Raw genomic sequence first — 18,801 nt, forward strand, 5'->3', positions numbered from 1 at the left:
ACATGTCCAATATTCTTTTATCTGCCATTATGATAATATCAAATTTTAAAGATTGAAAAATAATGACAGTGGCTTATATATTATATTATTCTATTATATCCATACCCTGTATTTGCCAGTTTGATCTCTTTTAAAAAAAAGTCTCTTAGAAGTATTCCTTCTTCCTCTTGAGGCCCCCAAAAGGTATATGCTGTGTCTTTATCTTTTCTTCATTTGCAGATTCTGTCACTGTGCTCTACATATAGTGGCATTTCACAGAGGTTTGTTGCCATGAAAGAAGGTGTTGATGAGTCATTTTTGACAGTCCAACATTTTCTAACACAAAAGTAGATATGATGTGATTCCATCCTATTCATTCAAAGACTTCAGAATAAAACTTTGTCATTTGGCTAGATCTAAGGCAAGAACTGATCAGATGTAGTTAGTATTTCCAGTCAACAAACTGCCATTGATGTTGAAATTACTTTAAAGACCTGTTGATTATGTGGTATTAGGGCCATTGTGACCTCGCTGTAGCTAAGATCAGTCCACTGCAGCAGGAGTTTCAAGAACAGCAGCATAAAAATAATGACTTAACTGGATAGAAAAAAAGGCACATATTTTCAGGAAGGCCTCTTTATTCTTAGAAGTTACCCTTCAAGATGACAAGTGGTGCAAACTCTTCAGGATCTTACCTGCCCTCAGAAATAAGGTGAGTCTTTGATGGAAAATGCTAAATAGAAAAGAGGGTCTCTCTCTCTCTCTCTCTCTCAACCCAGGCTAAAGGCAGATATTATTGTGCCTCTTCCCACAGAAGTTCTAAAATAGATGACAACTACTTGAAGGAATTGAATGAGGACTTAAAGCTAAGGAAGCAGGAACTGCTAGAGATGCTCAAACCTCTAGAAGATAAAAACAACCTCTTATTTCAAAAGTTAATGTCTAACTTGGAGGAAAAACAAAGGAGGTATGGGCTCTTACTCTGGATTCCTAGAGGTAAAAAGGCTGGAGAACTTGATCTCCAAAGGACTGGCAATAATTACTTACAATTTTTTTTTTGTTAATTACTAAAGGTTTGGACATTCAGCTGTAGCAGGCAAACAATTTGTAACTACCAAGTCAGGGTGACAACAAATCCTTTATTTTCTTTTAGTAAATTAAATATGACTCAGCCCTCATTTCGTGGGGCTAGTTATAACTCTTCCTCCCCAGGCTGCCCACCCAAGAAATAGTGAAACGCTTTTAATAGCATTAGTTTACCACGGTCACACAGATGCTTTCTTATGCATGATCACTTTAGAATAAATAACTCTGCTCTTTCTATGCCAAGCAGTGGAATGGCAGTATTTTCTAAGCCTAGGAGCCCTCTGAATTAGGGCACAGCCTCTCTAAATATACTAGGCAGCTGAAGTCTTAACTCTTTACCAGAGCACTCACTGTACTTGGGACCCACAAACTCTGTTTCCTTTCTAGTCTCAGAACCTCTCTCCTCAGTGAGTCTACCTTTATTCTATACCCTTATCATAAGCATCTCAAAGGACTCATATTTTTGGAGAACAAAACGCAGGCAGAAAGTTGTGGTCAAGCACCAGCTGCTTACAACTCAGCAACAAGCACCAGCTGCTTACAACTCAGCAAAATAGATTTCTCTCAGAGCAAGAAAACACAGAGTCTTAGAATTGTGTTCTTTGCTTAGAACTGGGGAGAAAAAAGTACAAGAACACAAATATAAAATAATTTATGCCTTTAAGGAATATCCTCTCTCACAAGGACTTGATTTTGATTTAGATTTTGTTAGAACTTCTTAATGGCTTGCATTCTCTGGGGCTATGAAAGGGTATCAGTGACTTCCCCAATAGACTCAAATGTCCTTATATGAAGAAGCAAGGAAGTGGGAGAAAGTGGACAGAGGACAGAGATGGGTTAGGAAATAACTCTGGGATTTATCCTAGAAGATAGCAGGTTCTTCAACCTCTTCTTATAAAGGGGGCAGAATTACCCCTTCTTCTCCCAAAAGTCACACACTGCAACATTCTTCTGAGGGGGTGGAAAGGACTCTCCCTGGCTGTTGGAGACCTAAGTTTTAAGCATTAAAGAGCACAGAATTCATTCTAGAGCACATAGATAGGCAAATGTCAATTAGAAATGGAAACATCTTAGTTACAGAGATCTTCTATGACCAGAAGGGCTTCCATAACTCCTGAGATTTCAGTCGCCATCTAACTTTCATGGTAGAGTACTTTCTGACTAGTTGCAGAACATCAGTATTACCCTTAAGGAGGTATGTATGTTTTATGATGCCTCTCTTTCTTCTAGTCTTCAGATCATGAGACAGATCATGGCAGGGAAGGGGTGTGAGGAATCCTCGGTCATGGAGCTCCTTAAGGAAGCAGAGGAGATGAAACAGAACTTGGTAAGAAGTAGGAGGGACTCCAGGAACAGCCTCCTGAATAGGGCTCAATTCCATTGCAGTGTCAGATGTGGAGAGAAAGACAGAGTACTCATCTCTAGCATCTGATGCTCCAACACTCATATCTCCTTGATCTAGAAAGTCCAGGGTGACCCAAAAGGAGTCAGATGGAATGTTGGGAAGAACACGACTAGCAAGCAAAAATTCTATTCTTTGACTTTTAAAAACTTTTTATCTAGGGAATTAATGAATATAACCATATTAACTCTTCACATTTCAGAAAGAATAGTAAAATATTTGCTATAAAGAATAGAAAATACCTATAAAAGTAAAAGAAAAGAAATAGTTTGCTCTGCAGGATTCTTACAAGATTTTCTTTCAATCAGCAATGTAAAGGATCTTAAAAATTAAAAATTAGTGGTCTAAGCCCCCAAGAAATGGCCACATAAGAGCATCTTAAGTGTTAGGAACTCATTTCTATAGATACTGTCTCACAATTATTATAATTAAAGTTATTACTTAAAACAATAACTTGGTTTTTTTTTACCATCATCATCATCAAACATCTCTTATGCTCCTGGATTTGGGATTAGACCCATTCATTGCCTTCCTCTGTGGTTTACTATGTCCCTGGACCCTTTTCCCACTATTACTTAGTAACTTCTTCCAAACCCACTTCAATGGCTGGACAAATACATGCTTCTGTTTGTTTGGTTCTTCCCCCTCCAACAGGAAAGGAAAAACAAGATGCTTCGGAAGGAAATGGAGATGCTATGGAACAAGGTGTGCCTCTAAGGATCTATTGAAAGTATTGTCCTACAGATCACAATGCAAAGAACCTCCCTTTCCTCTGGCCCCCATCCTCATTGTTTCATGTCCTTGCTTCCACCCATGCCTCATTCCAATCCATTCTCTACACAGCAGCCAAGGTGATCTTTTTAAAACAATGAAAGCATGTTACTCTTCTTATGAAAAACCTTTACAGCCACTAATTGCGGCATAATCTGGCTCTTGCCTATTCTCCAGTTTCCTCTCATAGATGTCCTTCCCTTGCTTTCTATGCAACCATGCCACTGGCTTCTTGTGGTTTCTCAAACATGCCAAGCTTTTTCCTATCTCAAGGACTTTGCTCTTGCCTTCCCCACTCCCTGTAATGCTATTTTCTCATGGTTGGCTCATTCTCATCCTTCAGGTCTCAGCTTAAATGTCATCTCCTTAGAGAGGCCATCCTTGTTTGCTCCATCTAAAGTAGGGCATCCTCCTCCCCTTTTCTATTATATAACTCTGCTTATGTGCTCAATAGCACTGTTTATAATATAAAATTATTATTATTGTATTATTATTACTTTTTAAATTGTTTCTTGTTTCCCTGCCTCCTCCTGTATCTTCTCAAGCTCCTTCAATATCTTGATTGCTTTGTCCAAATCTATAGCTCCTAGCACAATGCTTGGAACATAGTAGAGAATCAATACATGTAAGTTGGATGAATAAACAAATGAATACCTAATTCTAATACCCTTATAATTTTACAGCAATCACCACATTGTTTAAGATAACAATATTAGGGCCTTTTGCTGGGAAACCAGAGCCAGGGAGTAGGGGGAAGGGGACAGGGAATTCCTTTGTCCCTTGTCTGAGACTTTGTCCAAGACTAATCCCTTGGGACCCAAGTGCTTCTTTACAGACTATGCAACTAGAAGAGTAGATTGTGTCTTGTGATATAAACAGATATATAGTGTGATCTCTGTCTTTTTTTTTCATCTGACTTTTCCACAAATAATCAGAATACCTTCAAGCCCTGCATCTGGTATTGAGATCTGCTCCAGGTTCTCGTGGGCAGTTACAAATTAGTTCTATGAATTTCCAGAAGTTTTAGTTCCTGGGTTCTTGAGTCCTCGTAATAGGAAATGTGCCAGCACAATTCCTCTATCTAAATCCAGCTTCTACAGAGCTCTCAAAAGGGACATCTATACACTTAACCTGTGATCAACTTTCCCTACTCATATTTTAGAAGAACAGCATGCCTAGTGGTCAAGAACACAGGCTTCAGAATCAGAAAGATCTGGTTCAAATTCCAACTCTGTACTTTCCTAGTTGTGTAACCCTAAACAAATAACCTCTCCAAGTCTCAGGTTTCTCATCTATAATATGGAAATAAAAATGGTCCTCAAAGAACTGTGAGGATTAAATGAGAATGTCTGCAATATAGTACAGTAAGGAAAATAAGCAGAGTAATGCAGTAAGTAGCTTAGAGTAGTGACTGGCTAAGGGTCCAGCTAATAGTTTTCATTCCTATAAGGTACACTCAAGGGACTGAATGAAAGGAAGGGCTCATTACATTCTCAACTCCCTTTGGTAGTACACTTTTCATGCCAGGCCCTGAGAAGCTGCTGACTGGCAGGAACCAAAAGCTTGACCCATATTGGTTTTCCACTTCCCTCTTTAATTTCCACTACTTTAAAGCTTTGCCAAAATGTCTTTCCACAGACATTCGAGGCAGAAGAACTTAGTGATCAACAAAAAGCACCACAGACAAAAAACAAGGCAGACTTGCAGGATGGAAAGGCAAGTGGACTGCATGTACTTAAAATTTCAAGATTGTCGATGTCACACAGCTGGAAACAGCCTGCTGACAATCAGGGCTAATTTGGGTAGGCAGATAGGTAGGATCTGGGTTTTTAGGGTTTATTAGATTTATGGCCTGCTGAGACATTGCACTTCTTTCCTAGGACCTCTTATTCCTTTAGCTCTCTTCTTTCATCCCAGGCTCCCAAATCCCCCTCATCACCTAGGAAGACTGAGAGTGAACTGGAGAAATCATTTGCAGAGAAAGTGAAGGAGATAAGGAAGGTAGTACAGCCATTCTGAATGGCAGTGGCTTTTAGAGCTAGTAAACTAGAAATCTTTAATGTTGCAGTAATTTGCCTAAGGTATGGTGTGCTCTTGGACCAATGCCAGTTTTTATAGATTTGGTTCCCTTGTGTTACTATATTTGAGTTAGAGTGATATCACAAGTTTCTGGGAAATCATATTACGAAAAAGTGAGAGAAGTTATACCAACAATGATAACTCTGCAACAGCTAAATGATGTCAGAACTTCCGTTCATTTGTCTTTGAAAATCTATTCAGTGGTATTATGCTGGTATCTCATCTTCCCATAACCAACTCACCAACATAAAATAACCCTATTCATTAGCTTTTAGAGGATGGCTTGTACAGTTGAGGCCAATTAAGAGAATTGTGCAGTTAAAGTCAATTTAATAGTAAATCTGTGACACTATAATTTTGCTATAAGGCTTTTGCAGCATATTGAGAAAACTGATTGCTGATCTCAATTTACTTTGTCACCCAGAGGCTCTTTCTTCCACCAGGAAAAGCAACAGAGGAAAATGGAATGGGTCAAGTATCAGGAACAAAACAACATCCTTCAGGTACTAAGATCTTCCAAGGCTGGATATAGGATGCAATTTCATTCATATAATACAAAGGCTTTTAGCTGCATATTGTGAAGCCCAGTCCCCACATCCTAGATTACCGATTGCCCTGCTAAAACAAATGTATCATAGAAAGATAGCTGAAGGGACCTATCTCTGAACTTGGAATAAATGGTATTTCTTCCTATATTCTTGATTTTGTTCTATTCTAAATGGGGAAAAATCACAAATACTTTCTACCCAACTTTTAAAGACTGAGCATGATGGAATTACTTTTTAACTTCTGTGTAAAGAGGATTCAGGTAACAATGGATTCAGAGAAGCCAATCCTATATGTGTAGTTTTGGAAAATATTCTCTTTCAGAATGATTTTCATGGCAAAGTGATTGAGCTGAGAATTGAAGCCTTGAAGAACTACCAGAAGGCCAATGACCTGAAATTATCACTGTATTTGCAGCCGAATTTTGAGCCAATGCAAGCATTTTTAAATCTTCCTGGGTCCCAAGGTAGGTAGAACATCCCAGGTACACAGTTTGAGGTTTTGTTTTGTTTATTTTATATTGGAGACTTTTACTTGTAAAGTGAGCAACACAATGCCTGGCACACAGTAAGTTAAATGTTAGTAGTACAGTAATTAATTTTTTCATTACCTTTTTTTTTTTTTTGAGACAGAGTCTGGCTCTGTTGCCCAGGCTGGAGTGCAGTGGTGCGATCTCAGCTCACTGCTACCTCTGCCTCCCGGGTCCCAGTTCAAGCAATTCTCCTGCCTCAGCCTTCCGAGTAGCTGGGATTACAGGCACGCACCACCATGCCCAGCTAATTTTTGTATTTTTAGTAGAGACGGGGTTTCACCATGTTGGCCAGGCTGGTCTTGAACTCCTGACCTCGTGATCCACCTGCCTTGGCCTCCCAAAGTGCTGGGATTACAAGTGTGAGCCACCGCGCCCGGCCTATCATCATTTTTATGACTCAGAAGCTTCTTTACTAAGGCAAAGATTCTCTCTGGGAGAACTGTTTTCCTTTGTAAAGATAAAGTAATATATTACATACTTAGCATATGTAGCTGATATATAGCTAGCACTCAATAAAATATGTTTCCTTTCCACCTCATCCCCTTTTCTAGGAATTAGAATTGTTTAATCTTATTAATCTTGCTGGAATAGACTCTGCTACTTCAAAGCAGAAGGCCAAGGAGACAGACATCTGACAATGGTTGTGAATTTTATCAATCCAGTTGTCCCTCTGAGAGTTTCAGCGATTTCCCCACAGAATTTATGGCAATATTAGAGAAAATAATATAGTTCATTTAAAAAATAGAATATAGAGATGGCTCTGAGGACAGGGGAAAAGTTCTTAAATTTTCAAGTATCTATGAATATGAACTCCATTTTTCAAAAAGGACACGAGATGGGAAATCATGCCCAAGGGATGACAATGTTCTATCAGTATCAGTATGTATGTTTCTAATTTCTTAGTCTTATTCTGTAAAGTGCTTAAACAGCTTACAAAAATCACAGTCAACACATAGGGTTAAATAAATATATGAGTAAATCAAAGAAAAGGGAAAATAAGTTGAAGCCGGGCAAATACACAAGAATGCATAATGAGAGTACTGTACAGCTGGCAGAGGTAGGCTACAAATTTGGTTCTGAATTTTCCAGTAAAAAGAAACATGGATTTATGAAACTCATGAAGTAACAACAAACCAATTGCTCAGGAGAAACATAGTTTTTCCTGGTGTTGAAATCTGAGAGAAATTTCTCCTCCAGGTCCATATAATGGGGGCAGGACATTGTTTGTGTGATGATAGTCGCCAATGTCTTCAACAATATTTCAAAATAAATTCAGAATCTAAATTTCCTAGGTTGTTTCTCCTCTGTTCTTTGGCATAATCTGATAAAAAGATATTAATCTGAAATTTATTTTAAGTGACAAATCACCTCAAGATGATTTGATTCAGGTACATAAGACTCTCTGGTCTGGCTTGATCCATAGGTAAATTTTAGAAAACTAGTAAGACTGAACTGACTATCCTTCAGGCAGTATTCTATGCATATTTTTCTTTCAATTTATGTTCTAACAAGAATTGGACAGCATAAAATTGGAAAGAATCCTGGAATGCAACCAGAAGCAGTATTAAATCATTAAGATACAAATTTAAAAGACAGAAGAGAAGAGGGTTATGAGGAAGACAGACAAGTCCCTGTTTTACTTCATTCAGAATTAGCTGAAGGTCATCTCAAGGGATCTATATGGTAAAGAGCCAAAAGCTTTTTAGCTCCAGAATCAAATTAAGTCTAAATTAGTAAATAAGGGTTCCATTCAACTTGATTGTCTCAGGAGATATTTTTTCTCCTTGCATGTAAAACATTGAATCAACTTTGAATTGGAACAGCCACAGATCCACATCTTCTTTTCTCTCCTTTCCTTTTATGTTCCTGGAGAATTAAATGATAGGGTACTATACGGCTTAGTTACCACAAATTAATGTAGCCACAGGCAATGGATCAATGTGTTAAATTGATTCTGCATTCATTTAGCACTAATTATGGGCCAGTTTCATTTTCTAACACACGTATTCAAACTCTATAGGTTTGTTTGAGCCCAAGTGGATTTGAAATCTAATGGAGTCCTATATTTTGGTTATGTGGCCTATTTTTTCACCTCTAGTATTTGATTATTTAAAAGAAAACAAATATTCTCTTCATAAAGGATTTTAAAACTAATTATGTAAAGAGGTTATTACCAACCTATTTGGTAATAATTTCTTAATGGTAGGTGTTGTAGTATTTTCCAACTTTGTGTATCACCTGGACTATTATTTATTCAATATTTGTTGTTTACATTGACTTCTTTAGTTTCCTAAATGCATTCCTTGAAAATAAAATTTATATTACTATTTTAAATGAAGAATCAATATAGTTTTCCACAATAGAAGGTAAACTTAATAATAAATACACAAAAAACAAGATTTTAATGTTCTAGAAAAATACATAAGCCTGAGATCTATTTTATCTCCATTAGGAAGTGAGATTAGAAAGACATACAGAATTTTGGCCAGGCATGGTGGCTCACGCCTGTAATCCCAGCACTTTGGGAGGCTGAGGCAGGTGGATCACGCGGTCAGGAGATTGAGACCATCCTGGTTAACATGGTGAAACCCCATCTCTACAACAAAATACAGAAAATTAGCCAGGTGTGGTGGCACACACCTATAGTCCCAGATACTCAGGAGGCTGAGGCAGGAGAATCGCTTGAACCTGGGAGGCAGAGGTTACAGTGAGCTGCGATGACGCCACTGCACTCCAGCCTAGGTGACAGAGCGAGACTTCGTATCAAAAAAAAAAAAAAAAAAAGACATAGAGAACTTTAAAGAAAGCCAGCACCAAACTGCAACTTTCTCCTTGATGCCATCAAGTTTGAAATAATTGAAAAGGCAATAATTTTCTCACTGTGATTTACAGTATTTAATGCCTTGTCCCAACACCGAAATTTATCCCAATTGCCACCTAAAATCATCTCATCATCAAATTTTGGCAAATTGTAATTTAAGGAAAAAAGCACTGAATTTAAGACTCAGATACATGAGTTGCAGGCCTTCCTCTGAGGCTCACCAGTTATATGACTTGGAAAAGTCATTTAATTTCAGTTTTTAAAAATACAAACAACATTAACATGGAGCATGCTGAGAACTTAATACCTTGTGCAACCCTCACAGTGACTCTATGAAAGGTATTACAGAACAAGAAACAAGCTCAGAGAAGCCAGGCTTCTGGCTCCATATTCAATCCTTATTCCCTAGACTATGCTACAAAATGGATGTGTAAAAGCATGTGACTTTTCATGCCTCTTCTAGATCTAAACGCTATAATTTGAATCCAAATTTATTATCTGTTTAACGTATAATCTTCTCAGTGAAGAAGCATACTCCTAAGGTTAATTTGTTCAGCAAGAAAATGTTAACTCTGCATTTAGCCCAGTAGGTGGCACCAACCACATCCAGGCTTCAAGTCCACAGAGTGGTAATTCAGGAACCATGAAATGCTGTGGGAGAGATCGGTCTTCTATTACTCTCAGGACAAAAGGTGCCACATTCATGTATCAAATGAAAAAAGAAAAAAATTTCTTGATGTTTTATCACATGCTCTTTTGGCACCAAGGTGTATTACTGGCAGCCTTGATTAGACCATGTTAAACTCAGTGTTCTGTTGCATAATTTTTACCTAGTATTTTACTCCCTGTACTACAGTTCTCTCCATTTCAAAAAACAGTCACTGCCCACTTCCTCCACAATCCTTGTAGAATAGTGTTCCCTTCCACCACAGATAAATCAGGCGATTGGGGCACTAAAATAAAAAATGAGCACTAAACAAAAAATAAAACATGGTGCTTATTTGAAGTTTGTATACTTAACAGTGTTACAGGACAGCGTTTCTTTTTCTCTAGTTTCAAAAGAATTGAATTTCAAAAGAATTGAATTGCACAAACCTGTCTTAGAGAAAGGGTGGAATATAATTTTGGACACACCTCTCAGTAAATCAGGGTACAGGCTTTTCTGTTCTAAGCATTTCCAAGTAGATGAAGAGTTTACCTCAGTACTCTTAGCCAAGAATTCCTCCTCCCACTGTCCGATGTGCTGGTTGGCTGAGTTGCAGTGGTATGATCTGTGTAGCTGGCAAAATACAATCCTGTGTTAATATTACTGATTTTGTTACACTTCAACAAATCCCTACTTGTGAATTCCCTTGATGCCCAGGATGTGGCATTACCGTCATCCATGTTATCTCTTTGGCATGCTGCCTCACTTAGTCTGTTTATACCTACGATGAAGTCTTTACTTTTGATCTTTCTGGAGACAGGTGACATTTGAAAGGATTTACTTTTCCACCAGTGTAAAATTATAATTTGATTCAGGGTGTATTGTAGGCCCTCCCTAACTTCTATAGAGTCCAGAAGGCAAGTTTGTGGACTTTGGCAGTCACCTGTCTCAGAGAGCACAGGTGCTAAGCAATCTCTAAATTCAACTGAATTTCCCATCATATCTGCTGGTGTTTAAAGAAGAGGTTTATCTTCAGCAATAATATAACTTGTGTTAAGACATTTGATTCTGATAGCTTTGCTTTTCTCTCCTCCCCCTCAATCCCCACCAACTCTTAGCATTTCCTTGAGCTCTTCTGAGAAAAACCTGAACGTTGGATGTGAGTATTATGCTACACTTATAAATTCAGATGAAAGCCCAGCGAAATGGGAAATGAATACTCTTTGAGACCTTATTTACTCTCTAACTCCTTCTGTTCTGAAAGCAAGTCATTCTTCCTGGCTTTAACCTTTACTTCACTTTAGTATTATTCTTCCTGATGGCTGAACTACACTTCAGCAGGTGCTGCTGAAGGGAAAATAGTAGTGTTAAGCTAAAATGCTGAAAGGCAGGGGCGGAAAACCACAGCTAGCTCAAATCTGGGTCCTTGATAAGCAGTACTGTTGCTTTCAAGTACAGGCTTTTTAAAGCTTTGAGGCAACCTGAACCTTTTGAATGTCAAAGTTAGGTTTATGGTATTAATAGGTTATAAAGTTAATTTCTAAACTAAGTCATTCTTTTACTTCTTTAATACCTCACAGAAATTCAGGGGGAGAATAAAATTCTTTTCTTCCTAAATATAAATTTTGAAGCTTGACAAAATAAACTGTACCCTTATTAATATTATTTTAATGGGTGACAACAGATTCCATAATTTGTGGGCATCACACACTCAGGAGTGCAGCAGTATGTCTAGGAAAATGTTATCATATTTAGCAAATAAAAAAGGATACCCTATTAAATTTGAATTTCACCAAATAATTTTTAGTATAAGTGTGTCCCAAATATTTCATGAGATATATGAAAAATTATTTGGTGTTTATATTAAAATTCAAATTTAACTGGGAGTCCCATATTTTAGTCTGGCAACTCTAATTTAGAACAGACTCACTATCGGTTGTATTTAGCACCCTATAATTCTCCCTTTTTCTCCTTTTCATTGCCTCCCTTCTCACCCTACGTCTACCATTCTGTCTGCTTCCTCTTTCTCTTCCCCATCTTCACCTTTATCTTTTGTTTATTCTCCACTATCTATAATTGACCATTTTTGTGAAATATATCTATCTGGTTTATCTGAGGGTATGTATATATACACATAACTTATTATTCCACTTCTTTATTTACTTGCATATAATTCTTAAATGATTTTTCCCCCTGTGGGACATGAGCTGTAAACAGAAAAATAGTCTGCCACTCCAACTTCTGAAATATTGTTTGACAAAGTTATTTTCTAAAAAAAAAAAATCAGAAAATTCACATCAATGCTAATACCCACAGTGATACAAAACAAAACAAAACTAGTGTTTTTTTTTTTTTTCCCCTCAAAACAAGCTCTTATTTTCCTAATGTTTCCCCTTAGGTACTATGGGCATTACAACTATGGACAGAATGACTACTGGCAGAAATGAACACCATGTGGTGAGAACTACTTTCTTTAAACAAACAAAAAATCGTTTTAAGGGCTTGAATAGATAGTGGGTATAGATTTTTGGAATGCATTGCTTAACATATATTCTAATTTAATATTTTAGGGGATTTGCAGAGTGGGTGCTAGGGTACTCAATATTTTAGCTGTCCTTTTTCCTCTGTTTTTTCCTGTCTTAGAGAATTCTGGGAGCAAAGATCTACACAAAACAACAAGGAAGTAAAGGAAGTCAGCTTGATAATACAGGAGGGAGGCTCTTTTTTCTGAGGTCATTGCCAGATGAAGCACTGAAGAATTAGCAGGCTTTCGCTCCATTTGCTTTGGACAGATTTAAAGACTAGGCACAGCCATTTGTGTTAATTAAAATCTCTCGCACCTTTTTTTAGTGCTGTTTTCCCTCTCTCCCCCCACCAATCTGGGTGGAAATGTTGGATGTTTGGCCTTAAACATGTGTGGAATGTAGTCATTTAGGGATTGTAAACAACCTCTGATTATTTTGATAGCTTTTGGATTTGAAATGACCACATTTCAACCACATTATACAACATGTTTTTACTAAGTCCATAAAAAGGAGCTTCTCTCCACTTCTGAAGTATGTAATTGTGGACAGATCCAACAGTGGGAAATGAGAAAAAGTAGGTATAAAATAAGTAAAATTATATACCACAGACTTCTTTTACTCTCTCACCAAAAACATCAAAATGACCTGTTGATTCTGCCTCCTTCTTATCTATTCCTTGAATATCATCCACTTTCCTAGTACCACTGTGGTTTTTTTTGTTTTTGTTTTTTTCCCCAGGCCCTCCTTCCTGCCTGGATTACCATAGCCTCTTAATTGGTTTCCCCTGCTTCCAGTCCCTCTAATTCATCTTCCACAGTACCACTGAAGCTATCTTTTATAAAAGATAAATGAGATCATGTCATTCCCCTACTGGTTTCTCGCTGAAGTCCAAGGTCCTTCACAGACCATAAATGATATGCCTCCTGCCTACCTTCTCTGTCTCATCTTTCACTATGTCCCCCTTTTCTCATACATTCCACATTGAGCTCCACATTACTATTAATATTTACAGTTCTCCCCAGGTATCATTAGTTCTATTAGGTCCATGCACAAAGTGGAAAGATACTTCTCTCCTTTAGCCATGACCATTGCCTGTTTGTCTTAAGGACTGAATGTGCTGCCCTTCTATCCCACTGATTCTCAATCCTAGCTGTGTATTGGAATCCCCTTAAGAGCTTTGAAAAATAGCATTCTACTGGGCCCCACCCCAGATAATTTAAATTATGGTAACTGAGCGATAGGGCAAAAACATCCGTATTTTTTAAAAGCTTCTCAAGAAATTCTAATGTGCAATCAGGTTTGAGACTTGTTGCTAGGCTCTCTTACTTCTGTCACAGCACTAATTGAACTATATCGCAATTATTGGTTTATCCACCTACCTTCCTCACCAGGTGGTGAGCTCTTTGAGGGCCAGGATTCTATCTTGCTATCTTTTCATTTTGACTGCTTAACACAGTGCCTAGCATTTTAAAGAGGCTCAGTAAATGATATGTAGAAGGCCACAGGAAGTTAATTTCCAAGTCCCAGGTCTCTCGATGTCTTGCCTTGTGTAAATTACCACTGGATTATATCATAGTTCCTGAGATCTTCAGATATTTTCTTTCACTCTAAGTTGTCATTAATTTCCTATCTCATGTCAGTATAGAAGGGTTGATTTGTCACAAAACACTTCATAATCTGTAGGAATCCCTCATACTTTCTGGTAATAAGCAAAGTGAGCCAGCCAATTCAAAATCTTCTTTTTCTCAATGTCAATTTAAATCTTTAAAGATGCATTTTAAATATGAATTTTTAAATGTACTTTTGCACTGGAAACGGTTTACAAGAAATCACAGAATTTTGGCATTAGAAGGAACTTTAAATAACTATAAAGTTTCCTTCACTTTCCAAAAAAGGATACTGGAGTTCAGATACATTGAAAAGGTGTCTAAATTCCTACAGTTAATTGGGGCCAGGGCTGGTTACCAGAGCTTAGGTATTAATACTGCCAGTTCATATTCCAATCTAAATTGTATCTTTCCTCTCCTAACCACAAAAATAATGGGCTCTAAAACCCTGAGGTGATTAGTTTCATATTCTACCAACTGAGTTAGTGGAGTATGTAATTTACATTGTTTCAAGAAAGCCATCACTGTACTTATTTAGTCCCTGGGAGATTCTGGCAGTCCTGAGAGATTTTCCAAGTCAATTGGATTAGACAGAGCAATGAGAACAAAAGATGAAAATATAAAATCTGAATGTACTACTGATTACCTTGAACTAGTCATTTAACCTCAGGGCTTTAGATTCCCAATTTTAAAATTAAATTAAAAGAGCATCATTTGAATGTTTTAAAATTATGGGTTTGTTTTTTTTTTAACCACTACAGTGAGTTTGGATTAGTATATGACCTCCCTCCTTTTTTTTTTTTTCTTGTTTGTTGTTAACTAAGGCATGGAATAAAGTAGTTTACTTGGTAGCTGAGGTTGTAACTTCTTAAAAAGTGAATTATTTGCCATTGCCAAAGTATTTACATTTTATGTTCATTACCAGTCAGGCTTAACATCTTTCCTTCAAATGTTCCAAACCTTTCAATTTTTTCAAAACACAAAACTGGGATAGCCTGTTATCCTACTTTGTCTTTAGGACTTTATATTGGACTCTGACTTTCATAAGGGCAGTATAAAGTTATCAGTTAGATTGGGTGACTCCTCATGAGTGTCTGCATTTCAGTGAATCCAGGAAATGGATCTCAGTTTTGTGAGTACAGACAAATTTATATGGTCAACTTATTCAAAAGGTCAGAGACTTATTCAAGCTACTCAAACTCCCAAGAGATTAACTGATACACCCAATATTAAATTACAGAGAGGGCTATACCTTAAAATTTGGTGGGAATATGTCTATATTTAGGGTATTCCTATCTCCAAATCAAGTTATAGTAAACTGAACTAGTAATCAAAAAGTACTTGGGATTGAAACATCATTATTATAGTTTTATTTGTACTCATAATATTTTGATTATATTCCTCTGAGAATAAAATCTCTGATAACCTTAACCACATATGGGCAATACTTTTCAATTTCAAGGTCAATTGAGGAAAATCCTGTCCCACCAGCAATACATTTACAAATCGTAACTTTGGGTAGACTATTTTTGTAACTTATCTCATTTATTTTATCTTGACTTTCTAGCCATGCAGAGGATATCAGCTAACATTCTATCCCAAAAAGTTGCCTTTTTGCATTGCCAGAAAGTGATTAGTAATGTCTGTCACACTTCCTAAATGAAATAAGGCCAACAACAGCCTGATACTTTCATCTTTAGTCTAGAATTGCAATAATCAAAGAGGGGAAGCGACAACACATAACATTTTGCCTTACACTCATAGATCCAGGCAGAAAATCTAGTTTTAGTGTTGTTTATGTGAACAGTGGCCACCTTAGGTGGTGTCTCTCCTTTTATTGGTAGAGGCTTCTGTAACCTGTTGCACGCCAAGTAAAATCTCTATTGGTCCCTCTGGCACCTTGGAAGGAGCCTGCATTGCTACCAATTCAAAGTCCCTATTGATTCATATGTTCTGTATTTAGTCAACAAATATTAGGAAATGGGAAGAGAACAAGGTCCCGTGCTGGAAAGGGAGGCTTGGTCTGCAACCAATCAATTTCACGGCAAGAGATGCACAGGCAGATACATATGAAATATAATTATTACATGGCAAAATTGAGAATTTTTCAGGACAACTAAAAATCCATCTTCTCTACTTCTTTCACAAATTCACTTATGATTCCTAACATGAAAACTTACTTAAGTTTCATTTTAAGTATAAAACATGATATAAACATTCCTAGAAACTATATTTCCTCCAATTATTAGTCAACCTAGGGAAAGTGAGATTACTTAGGTTAACAAAATAATTTTTGTTTTGTACATTGCTTTTTAAGGAAAAATATTTTTCTGGGGATGCTGGGTTTTAAGATAAATTTTAGTTACATAGAAACCAATGAATAATGGTAGAAAAGCATGATGCTTTTGATTTTTTAAAAGGTCCACTTAAAGTCAATCCATGTCAGTTTTTAAGCTTGGACTATCTTTTCTTGATATATATACTGAATCCTTAAAACTGAAGGCATTGCAGACAGAGCCCTTTTAAGAAATCAAATAGCTTCTGGGGCAATTAATATTACTTTCCAATTTAGCAAATCTCATTTTCCTTTCCCATATCTAATGATCTTTCCCTCTTCTAGAAAATACTGCCCTTCTCTTCTATGGTCTACCTTTTTTTTTTTTCTTTCAGGAGGGAGAAAAATTAGTGCTTCCTTTAGAAATCAAAATTTTTGTTCCTGGTTTTCTTCTTTTATCAGATACACAGCCACATAAATAAATGGAAACCTCGTACATTTGTAAATTGTCAGTACATACCTAGGAAGAACTTCTCTACCTTCTGAATATTAATATGTGACTATATAGGCAGAATTAAAGGTATATAAACTGGAGCCCTCAGGAAAGAATAACCTCTATAGTATAATGGAGAAAGAGGAGTTTGTAATTTGTCTTATAAGTGCTTTGCAGATTGGCACATGATGTAAATCTATGATTCTCAGTTTTGGTTCTTGGGATCCTTTACATTCGTAAAAATTGAGGATTTTATGGAGCTTTTGCTTATGTAGGTGATATGGTTCGGCTCTGTGTCCCCACCCAAATCTCATCTTGAATTGTACTCCCATAATTTCCAGGTGTTGTGGCAAGAACACGGGGGGAGATAGCTGAATCATGAGGGTGGTTTCCCTCATACTGTTCTCATGGTAGTAAGTCTCATGGGATCTGATGGTTTTATCAGAGGCTTCTGCTTTTGTGTCTTCCTCTTTCCCTCTTTGCCTGCTGCCATCCACGTAAGATGTGACTTGCTCCTCCTTGCCTTCTGCCATGATTGTGAGGCATCCCCAGCCACGTGGAACTGTGAGTTCTCTACTAAACCTCCTTCCTTTGTAAATTGCCCAGTCTCAGGTATCTCTTTATCAGCAGCATGAAAACAGACTAATACAGTAGGTTACCTATATTCAAATTTCCAGATTAAAAAATTTTAAATATACTAAATATTTACTATAATGGGGTACTGATCTAAATTATACCCTAGAGCCAGATGCTGTGGCTCATATCTGTAATCACAGCTACTTGGGAGGCTGAAGCAGGAGGATATCTTGAGGTGAGGAGTTTGAGACCAGCTTGGCCAACACAGAGAGACCATGTCTCTCTTAAAAACATATGAATATATATTTGTGTGTGTGTACACACACACACAGCCTAGAGAAGCCAATGCCATCTTTTTGCAATGTAGGAAGAGCCAAGGTGAGAATGAAGTTAACAAAGAAGAAAGCATAGCTCAAAGTGACATCCTAATGACATAGTTTCAGACTCTGAATCTAGCCAACCCTGAAGCTACACAAGTCCAGACTTGTTAGCTGCATGAGCCAATGAATTTCTTTTGGCTTCAACTAGGATCAGTTGCTTGCAACCAAGCATGTCATCAGACATCTGGGTTTCCAATCGTGGGCTTCAGGGAAATAGAGTAACTGAAGCCAAGAAAAGCAAAACTGCAGATAAGGGAGGGCTACTGTGTACTTCATGCTACTGAATTGTACACTTTTAAATGGCTAAAATGGTAAATTTTATGAATGTGTATTTTACCATTTAAAAAATGGTGAGGATGAAGCTTTGGTTGCTTTAAATGTATTTTTTCCCCAAAGAAAGATAGATTATGGTCAAGAAGAACTTTAAATTGGCTGAATTAGGCTTTGTATTTTTTCCCCTAGAATTGCTGTAACTAATTCTGGTCTGAAAATAGGTGAGTACAATACAATAAGATATTTTGAGAGACAGAGAGAGCGAGCCCACATTAACATAACTTTTATTACAGTAAATTGTTATAATTGTACTATTTTATTATCAGTTATTTCTGTCAATCTCTTACGGTGACTACTACATAATTAAACTTTATCATAGGTATGCACATATAGGAAAAGACATAGAGGAGAGTCTGGACCCAGAAAAGCCCAATGAGATTTGGCCTTGCTTATACTGAAATTGTGGGCCAGGCGCGGTGGCTCATGCCTGTAATCCCAGCACTTTGGGAGGTTCAGGCAGGTGGATCACGAGGTCAGGAGATCGAGACCATCTTGGCTAACATAGTGAAAACCCGTCTCTACTAAAAATACAAAAAATTAGCCGGGCATGGTGGCGGGCGCCTGTAGTCACAGCTACTCTGGAGGCTGAGGCAGGAGAATGGTGTGAACCCGGAAGGCGGAGCTTGCAGTGAGCCGAGATAGTGCCACGGCAGTCCGGCCTGGGCAACAGAGAGAGACTCCGTCTCAAAAAAAAAAAAAGAAAAAAAGAAATTGTGATTAACCACAGAAAAACTAAGAGTTAACTGGTGG

The 18,801-nt window shown here is 37.4% G+C and overlaps 1 protein-coding gene and 1 long non-coding RNA gene across 5 annotated transcripts in view; one reads left to right on the forward strand and one right to left on the reverse strand.

Annotated features, from left to right (window-relative positions):
* LOC107968333 (uncharacterized) overlaps positions 1 to 18,801 on the reverse strand; it is a 398,429-nt gene that overhangs the window by 375,000 nt on the left and 4,628 nt on the right. Inside the window, exons 3-4 of one of the 2 annotated variants that reach the window (XR_010151166.1) lie at positions 10,415 to 10,495; positions 8,779 to 8,991 (exon numbers count right to left, since the gene is read on the reverse strand). This is a non-coding gene — a long non-coding RNA (uncharacterized LOC107968333). Of the gene's footprint in view, positions 1 to 8,778; positions 8,992 to 10,414; positions 10,496 to 18,801 lie in introns of those variants that run through there. The other variant, XR_010151167.1, reaches the window with a different exon arrangement.
* Positions 499 to 18,203, forward strand: CCDC196 (coiled-coil domain containing 196). 3 transcript variants are annotated; one of them, XR_008539253.2, is made up of 12 exons: positions 499 to 691; positions 794 to 946; positions 2,296 to 2,392; positions 3,122 to 3,172; positions 4,877 to 4,954; positions 5,156 to 5,239; positions 5,761 to 5,820; positions 6,188 to 6,329; positions 10,981 to 11,021; positions 12,261 to 12,319; positions 17,265 to 17,326; positions 18,181 to 18,203. XR_008539253.2 is itself a non-coding variant. In XM_009427982.5 (10 exons), the coding sequence occupies exons 1-10, from the start codon at positions 642 to 644 to the stop codon at positions 12,623 to 12,625; spliced, it is 894 nt and encodes a 297-aa protein (XP_009426257.1). In that variant the 5' UTR covers positions 499 to 641; the 3' UTR covers positions 12,626 to 12,706. The 3 variants fall into 3 exon arrangements, 1 of the variants encoding a protein (XP_009426257.1); XR_674141.5 differs by lacking the exons at positions 17,265 to 17,326; positions 18,181 to 18,203 and adding an exon at positions 12,506 to 12,594; XM_009427982.5 differs by lacking the exons at positions 10,981 to 11,021; positions 17,265 to 17,326; positions 18,181 to 18,203 and adding an exon at positions 12,506 to 12,706.

The sequence above is a fragment of the Pan troglodytes genome, chromosome 15, assembly GCF_028858775.2.
Source record: "Pan troglodytes isolate AG18354 chromosome 15, NHGRI_mPanTro3-v2.0_pri, whole genome shotgun sequence".
NCBI lineage: Eukaryota > Metazoa > Chordata > Mammalia > Primates > Hominidae > Pan > Pan troglodytes.